General features: G+C 35.3%; 1 protein-coding gene across 3 annotated transcripts in view; it reads right to left on the bottom strand.

The window, feature by feature from the left end:
* Nucleotides 1-9,275, bottom strand: part of PCNX4 (pecanex 4) — a 56,842-nt gene that overhangs the window by 15,755 nt on the left and 31,812 nt on the right. For 2 of the 3 annotated variants that reach the window (XM_081230275.1, XM_081230277.1), the window contains one exon: nucleotides 1,701-2,410. In XM_081230275.1, the coding sequence (XP_081086401.1) occupies nucleotides 2,159-2,410 (252 nt within the window). In that variant the 3' untranslated portion in view covers nucleotides 1,701-2,158. Of the gene's footprint in view, nucleotides 1-1,700; nucleotides 2,411-9,275 lie in introns of those variants that run through there. The other variant, XM_081230276.1, reaches the window with a different exon arrangement.

Here is a 9,275-nt window from a genome sequence, read left to right as displayed (position 1 = left end):
ATTCAAGGAGTTGTCAAATGTGTCAAATGCTACTTAGAGGACAAATAAGACGAGAATATAAAAGTAACTATAGTTTACCCTCGAATAGTGCTGGGATTTTAATCTGCATATAATTTAGAGTGGGCCCTCTGTATCCGTGGTTTCTCCTTATCTGTGGATTCAATCGATTTTGTATCTTAGTATTCACTACTGAAAAAATCCATGTACAAGTGGACCTGCACAGTTCAAACCCACGTTGTTCAAGGGTCAGCAGTAGTTGGTTTGACAGTATGAAAGTAAATAATGACTTTAATAAAAACTTTCTTTATTTGGGGGGATAGTAGAGATGGAATCCAGACTGGAATGTTTTTTTGTTTTTTTGTTTTTTTTTTTCTTTTTTTTGCGGTATGCGGGCCTCTCACTGTTGTGGCCTCTCCCGTTGCGGAGCACAGGCTCCGGACGCGCAGGCCCAGCGGCCATGGCTCACGGGCCCAGCCGCTCCGCTGCATATGGGATCCTCCCAGACCGGGGCACGAACCCGTATCCCCTGCATCCGCAGGCGGACTCTCAACCACTGCGCCACCAGGGAGGCCCCAGACTGGAATGTTTTGACAAATGGATGAAGATGAGGAAACTTGGCCATGAAAAGAAATGGAGGGACATGGCGGCAGTTTGAGAAAAATTCATGGTAAAGGGAAAGCATGGCTTGGCACTATTATAATACTGAAAGTCTTTAAACAACTTAAAATGCCCATTATTTAGGGGACAGTCTAATAATTTGTCATATCTATCAATGTTATACAGTCATTAAAACTGATAACTAGTGTTTTTAATGATATGAGAAAATTTCCCTAGGTGACAAAAAAGGTATATATATATATATATAATTTTCCAGCTAATAAATCTGTTACATAAATCATAAGCCTGAGATCTGAACTCAGATGTAACACCAAACCCTATCTTATCAACTGTACTATATTGCTTCCCCCAAAATGACTTAACACACGAATCTCATGAATTCATTAATTGAAATTAGTCCAAAAAGCTATCCTTTAACACTGCTGTATTGAACTGTTCCACTTAATAAAGGAGTAATAGTAATAAAAACCTAATTGGTACATTGCAAATAATTTCAGTCATTACTAAAGAGAATGTATTACTGTACTACCTACTCAGGAGGCTACTACAGATTAAATAACGGGTACTATAGATGGAAATAAATAAGGTGTAGAGGAAATTCATGTCCCAAATGATGCAGATTCATTGTTCATCCTCCTTATAAGTACCTATAAAAAGTTCTAAGCAGCAAAACAGTGAAAATATAAAAGCCTGATCACATTATGAAAAAATTTCTCCGATCTCTTTCTGCCTTTAGTTCAAACACCTTAAGACACTAGTAACTGGTAGTCCTACCGGATAAGTCGTTCTTCCAAAGCAGTATATTCAGTTGAAAAGAAATGCATAAGGAGCCAGATCTACAGAATGGCCTCTAACAGTCATAATCAGATTACCTTAATGTTGCTGATCCTGTGAGTATTCACATGATGAATGGGATGACCTTTTCCTTTCAAACATATCAAAAGGATACTTGGAAAAAAAAAAGATTTTTTTTGGAAGAGATTTTATTGAAAATTTTTAAGGTTTCTGAATTGAAGTATATGAAAAGAAAATGAATGGATTATATGGAAACAGACCCTGTTAAATATTAAAATAGCACAAAGTTTCAAAATACTATAAAATTTAATATTTCAAATAAATATATATACATTATGTAACCTTCAGTAGGATCCATTATCTTGACTTAAAAACACTGAGATGTGTATCTTTTAAGCATGTAAAAATTACATAGTTGTTGACTTCTCTAAGGCAAGTCACTTATCACACATTTAAGAAAGCATTAAAAAATTCATTATATAATCTTACACAAATGTTTTATATTTACCAAAGCCAACCACACGCAATAGGGCACAAATACTGGCCAACTAACTTTAACTTCTATGTTAGACATAAAGTTGTTGTTTTAAACCATTAAGATACCTAAGAGAATCAACTTTATAGAGCTTAGCTTTTCTTAGGCATCTGACCTGTGGGAGGAGAGAGAGAAGTCCAGTGAAGTTATGAGGAATCATATTAATTTTCTAGACATCTCATTTGCTCACAATACAAGTTAAAATGGGCTCTAAAACAAATGTATATGGAGAGGTTTTGAAGAATAAATTGGATATCCCAGGGGAGGATCAGCCGCTTGTACTGTAAGGTTTCTTAAAAGTAGTGCATGAGCTTGTATACTATAACGTTCCTCATCATCATTGGTGGCATAAAGCAATTCCCATGAAAGATTGGCCCACTGACCTCTAACAGCTTCAGCATTTAACTTCCCAACTTGGATCAATAATTCTTGAAGGGTAAGTACTCTCCCAGTGTAAACTCCCTGTAAAGAATAAACGAGGTGGGAGGGAAAGCAAAAGAAAAGAGATTATATTCAGGCCTTTATTTATAAAATGAGAGAAAAATTCCATTGTAGTTAGGCAAACTTAAACAGAAAGTAGTGTATCAAAATGTACACGAGTTGCTTGTCTTCAGAATCAAGAATCACATCTATCTGATTGCTCTCCAAATAAGTGCAAGAGAAAAAAACTTCCTGATAGCCACTGCACTCACTTCTCTTTACTTTCCTCTCTATTCCCTCATCCCATCTGGCCTCAGCAATGCATAAGTCATAAATAATAGTGAACGATCATCCAGTAGGCTCTTTTCAAAAGCAGCTTTATTGAGATATAGTTCACATTCCATATAATTTACTGATGTGAAATGTATATAATTCAATGACTTTTTAGTATGTTCAGATACATACAACTATCTCCACAATTGTAGAATATTTTCATGACCTCAAAAAGAAACCTTGTACTCTTTAGCTATTATCCTGCTATCCCTTAATTTCCCCAGTCATTAGCAACCACTAATGTATTTTCTAATCTAATGTATTGATTTGCCTCGTCTTGGAAATTTTACATGAATGGAATCATGTGGTTTTTCGTGACTGGCTTCTTTAATTCAGCATGTTTTCAAGGTTGATTCATGTTGTAGCATGTATCAAGTAATTCACTCCTTTTTATGGCCAAATAATATTCCATAGAATGAATATACCACGATTTGTTTATTCATTCATCAATTGATGGACATTGGGTGTGTCCATCTTTCAGCAGTTATGAATAATGCTGCTATATTTGAATTTTCATGTGGATTTATGTTTTCATTTATCTTGGGTATACAGGAGCGGAATTACTGGATCATATGGTAACTCTATGTCTAGTTGAGAAAATGCCAGAATGTTTTCCGAAGTGGTAGTACCATTTTACATTTCTGCCAGCACTGTATCAGAGTTCCAGTTTCTCCATATCCTCACCAACGCTTATTATCTAACTTTTTGATTTCAGACATCCTACTATGAAGTGATGTCATTGTGGGGTTTTTTTGTTTTTTGGGGGTTTTTTTGCGGTACGTGGGCCTCTCTGTTGTGGCCTCTCCTGTTGCGGAACACAGGCTCCGGACGCGCCGGCTCAGTGGCCATGGCTCACAGGCCTAGCCACTCCGCGGCATGTGGGATCCTCCGGGACCAGGGCACGAACCCATGTCCCCTGCATTGGCAGGCGGACTCTCAACCACTGCGCCACCAGGGAAGCCCTCATTGTGGTTTTGACTTGCATTTTGCTGATGATGAATGATGTTGAGCATCTTTTCATGTGTTTATTGTTCCACTTGTACATTTCCTTTGAAGAAATGTCTATACAATCCTTTGTTATTTTTAAATTGGGTTAAGTTATGCTATTTATGGTCTAGCCCTCTAGTATATTTTTCATTTAGTTCTTTTTTATAATTTCTATCTCTATTGATATTCTTTCCCTACTTGATGTGAGATTGTCATCATACCTTCCTTTACCTCCCTTTTTAAATTGAAATACAATTGACATATTAGTTTCAGGTGTACAACATGATTCAATATTTGGATATATTGTGAAATAATCACAATAAGTCTAATTAACATCCATCACTTCTTGAGATGAGAACTTTTATGATCTACTCTCTTAGCAATATAACAATATACAATCAATATTATTAACCACACTGTGCATTGCATCCCCAGGTCTTATTTATTTTGTAACTAGAAGTTTGTACCTTTACCAATTGCACCCACTCCCACCCTCTGGCAACCACCAATCTGTTCTCTGTGTCTGTGAGTTTGGTTTTTTTCTTTTTAATTTTTTAGATTCCACATATAAGTGAGATCAAATGATATTTATCTTTGACTTATTTCACTTAGCATAATACCCTTAAGGTTTATCCATTTTGTCACAAATGGCAAGATTTCCTTTTTTATGGATGAATAATATTCCTCTGTGTGTGTGTGTGTGTGTGTGTGTGTGTGTGTATTTTTTTTATCCACACATCCGTAGGTATACAGGTTATTTCCATGACTTGGCTGTTAAAAATAACGCTGCATTGAGCATGGGGGTGCAGGTATGGTTCTGAATTAGTGTTTTCATTTCCTTTGAATAAACATTCAAAATTGAAATGGCTGTATCATACGGTAGTTCTGTTTTTAATTTTCTGAGGAACATCCATATTGTTTTCCAGAGTGGCTGCATTAATTTACATTCCCACCAAAGAAGGATTCCCTTTTCTCCACATCTTAGCCAACACTTGTTATTTCCTATCTTTTTGATAAGAGCCATTCTAACAGGTTATGAGGTGATAGTGGTTTTGATTTGCATTTCCCTGATGGTTAGTGATGTTGAGAACCTTTTCATATCCTTGTTGGCAAACTGTATATCTTCTTTGGAAAAATTCATATTCAGTCTACTCAGATCCCCTGCCCATTTTAAAATCAGATTTTTTTTTTGCTATTGAGTTATATGAGTTCTTTATGTATTTTAAAACATAATAACCCCTTATTAGATATATGTTTTACAAATATTTCTCCCACTTTGTAGATTGTCTTTTCATTTTGTTGATGATTTCCTTTGCTGTGCTGAATGAAGATTTTTATTTTTTAATTTAATTTTTTTATTTTGCTGAGCCACACAGCATGTAAGATCTTAGTTCCCCAACCAGGGATCAAACCTGTGCCCCTGCAGTGGAAATGCAGAATCTTAACCACTGGACTGCCAGGGAAGTCCCTAAATGAAGCTTTTTAGTTTGAAGTAATCCCACTTGTTTATTTTTGCTTTTGTTGTCAAATCCAAAAAATCATTACCAAGACCGATGTCAAGGAGCTACCACCTATGTTTTCCTCTAGGAGTTTTATAGTTTCAGGTCTTACATTTAAGTCTTTAATCCATTTTGAGTTAGCGTTTGTGTATAGTATTAAGACAGTGGCCCAGTTTTCATAACACCATTTATTGAAGAGACCATCTTTTCCCCCATTGCATATTATTGGCTCTTTTGTCATAGATTAATTGACCATATATATGTGGGTTTATTTCTGGGCTCTCTATTCTATTCCATTGACCTATGTGTCTGTTTTTATGCCAATACCATACTGTTTTGATTACTATGGCTTTGTAATATAGTTTGAAATCAGGAAGCATGATGCCTCCAGTTTTGCTCTTTCTCAAGATTGCTTTGACTATTTGGGATCTTCTGTGGATCCATACAAAGTTTAGGATTGTTTGTTATATTTCTGTGAAAAATGCCATTGGGATTTTGACAGGGATTGCACTGCCTCTGTAGACTGCTTTGGGTCGTATGGACATCTTAACAATGTTAATTCTTCCAACCCGTGAGCATGGAATATCTTTCCATTTATTTGTGTCTTCAATTTCTTTCATCGATGCCTTATAGTTTTTAGTGTCTTTCACATTCTTTCAAAAATTTACTCCCAGGTCTTCCTAACTTGCCTTTCTGATCGTTCATTATTAGTGTGTAGAAATGCCACATATTTCTGTATATTGTTTGTATACTGCAACTTTACCAAATTCATGGATGCATCCTAGTAGTTTTTTGGTGGTGTCATTAGGAGTTTCTATGTATACTATCACATCATCTGCAAACAGTGAGTTTTACTTCTATCTTTCCAATTTCGATTCCTTTAATTTCTTTCTCTTCTCTGGTTGCTGTGGCTAGGACTTTCAATACTATGTTGAATAAAAGTGGTGAGAGTGGACATCCTCGTCATGTTCCTTATCTTAGAGGAAATACTTTCAGCTCTTCAGCACTGAGTATGATGTTAGCTCTAGGCTTCTCATATATGGCCTTTATTATGTTGAGGTATGTTCCCTTTATACCCACTCTGTTAAAGAGTTTTTATCATAAATGGATGTTGAATTTTGTCAAAAGCTTTTTCTGCATCTATTGAGATGATCATATGATTTTTTTAAAAACTGAAGGTATAGTTGATTTACAATGTTGTGTAAGTTTCAGGTGTTCAGCAAAGTGATTCAGTTATACATATTCATAAATACATATATATAATATATTCTTTTTCAGATTCTTTTCCATTATAGGTTATTACAAGATATTGAATATAGTTCCCTGTGTGATATAGTAGGTCCTTGTTGTTTATCTATTTTACATATAGTAGTGTGTGTCTGTTAATCCCAAACTCCTAATTTATCCCTCCTCTCCTTTCCTCTTTGGTAAAAATAAGTTTGTTTTCTATGTCTGTGAGGCTATTTCTGTTTTGTAAGTAAGTTCATTTGTATTATTATTTTATATTCCACATATAAGTGATATGATACTTGTCTTTCTCTGTCTGACTTACTTCACTTAGTATGATAATCTCTAGGTCCAAACATATTGCTGCAAATGGCATTATTTCATTCTTTTTATGGTTAAGTAATATTCCACTGTGTGTATATATCTATGTATGTATATGTATGTATGTGTGTATGTATATATATGTGTGTGTGTAAATTGGGTTGGCCAGAAAGTTCGTTGGGGTTTTCCCATAACATCTTACAGAAAAACCTGAACAAACTTTTTGGCCAACCCGATATATACTACATCTTCTTTATCCATTCATCTGTCAATGGATATTTAGGTTGCTTCCATGTCTTGGCTATTATAATAGTGCTGTTATGAACACTGGGGTGTATGCACCTTTTTGAATTAGAGTTTTTGTATTTTCCAGATATATGCCCAGGAGTGGGATTGCTGGATCATATGGTAACTCTAGTTTTAGTTTATTAAGGAATTTCTATATTGTTCTCCATAGTAGCTGCACCAGTTTACATTCCCACCAATAGTGTAGGAGGGTTCCATTTTCTCCACACCCTGTCCAGCATTTATTGTTTGTAGACTTTTTGATGATGACCATTTTGACTGGTGTGAGGTGATATCTCACTGTAGTTTTGATTTGCATTTTTCTAAAGATTAGCAGTGTTGAGCATCCTTTCATGTGCCAGTTGGCCACCTGTATGTCTTCTTTGGAGAAATGTCTATTTAGGTCTTCTGCCCATTTTTTGATTGGGTTGTTTGGTTTTTTGATATTGAGCTGTATGAGTTTGCATATTTTGGAAATTAATCCCTTGTTGGTCTCATTGTTTTGCAAACATTTTCTCCCAAACCATAGGTTGCCTTTTAGTTTTGTTTATGGTTTTCTTAGCGTGAAAAAGCTTTTAAGTTTAACTAGGTCCCATTTGTTTATCTTCCTTTCATTTCCATTGTTCTAGGAGACAGATCCAAAAAATTTGTTGCGATTTATCTCAAAGTGTTCTGCCTATGTTTTCCTCTAGGAGTTTTATAGTATCTGCTCTTAAATTTAGGTCTTTAATCCATTTTGAGTTTATTTTTGTATACAGTGTTAGAGAATTTCTAATTTCATTCTTTTATATGCAGTTGTCCAACTTTCCCAGCACCACTTATTGAAGAGAATATCTTTTCTCCATTGTATATTCTTGCCTACTTTGTCGAAGATTAATTGACTATAAGTGTATGGACTTATTTCTGAGCTTTCTATCCTATTCCATTGATCTATGTGTCTGTTTTTGTGCCAGTACCATAGTATTTTGATTACTGAAGCTTTACAGTATAGTCTGAAGTCAGGGAGCATAATTCCTCCAGCTCGTTCTTCTTTCTCAAGATTGTTTTGGCTATTCAGTGTCTTCTGTGTTTCTCCATACAAATTTTAAAATTATTTGTTCTAGGTCTGTGAAAAATGCCATTGTTAATTTGATAGAGATTACACTGAATCTGTAGATTGCCTTGGTTAATACAGTTATTTTAACAATACCGATTCTTCCAATCCAAGAACACGGCATATCTTTCCATCTGTGTTGTCTTCAATTTCTTTCATCAGCATCATACAGTTTTCAGAGTACAGGTCTTTTGCCTCCTTAGGTAGCTTTATTCCTAGGTATTTTATTCTTTTTGATGCAATGGTAAATGGGATTGTTCCCTAAATTTTTCTTTCTGATATTTGTTTTTTTTTGCGTACAGAAATGCAACAGATTTCTGTATGTTAATTTTATATCCTGCAACTTTACCAAGTTCACTAATGAGCTCTAGTAGTTTTCTGGTGGCGTCTTTAGGGTTTTCTATGTAATGTATCATGTTATCAGCAGACAGTGATAGATTTACTTCTTCCTTTCCAATGTGGATTCTTTTTCTTCTCTGGTTGCTGTGGCTAGGACTTTGAAACTATGTTGAATGAAAGTGGAAAGAGTGGGCATTGTCTTGCCTGAAAGTCCTTGTCTTGTTCCTGATCTTAGAGGAAATGCTTTCAGCTTTGCACCACTAAGTATGATGTTAGCTGTGGGTTTGTCATATATGGCCTTTATTATGCCATATAATAAAAGACCCCAAATAGTCAAAACAATCTTGAGAAGAAACAAAGCTGCAGGTATCACACTCTCTGAATTCAAAGTATATTACAAAGCTACAGTAATCAAAAGTATGGTACTGGCAAAAAAATGTACATAGACCAATGGAACAGAACAGAGAGCCCAGAAACGAACCCACACATATGTGGGTGATTAATCTATGACAAAGGGGACAAAAACAGCGGGAAAAAGACAGCCTCTTCAATAAATGGTGTTGGGAAAACTGGACAGCTACATACAAATGAATGAAACTGGAGTGTTCTCTCATATCATAGACAAATTCAAAATGGATTAAAGACTTAAATGTAAGACCTGAAACTATAAAACCTCTAGAAGAAAACACAGGCAGTAAGTTATTTTACATGAGACTTAGCAATACATATTTTTGATATGTCTCCTCAGGTAAAGGAAACAAAAGCAAAAATAAACAAATGGGACTACATCAAACTAAAAAGCTTTTGCACAGTGAAGGAAACT

This window comes from Mesoplodon bidens (assembly GCF_964165515.1).
Source record: "Mesoplodon bidens genome assembly, chromosome: 3".
Taxonomy (NCBI): Eukaryota; Metazoa; Chordata; class Mammalia; order Artiodactyla; family Ziphiidae; genus Mesoplodon; species Mesoplodon bidens.
This window is presented reverse-complemented; position numbering and strand designations above follow the sequence as displayed.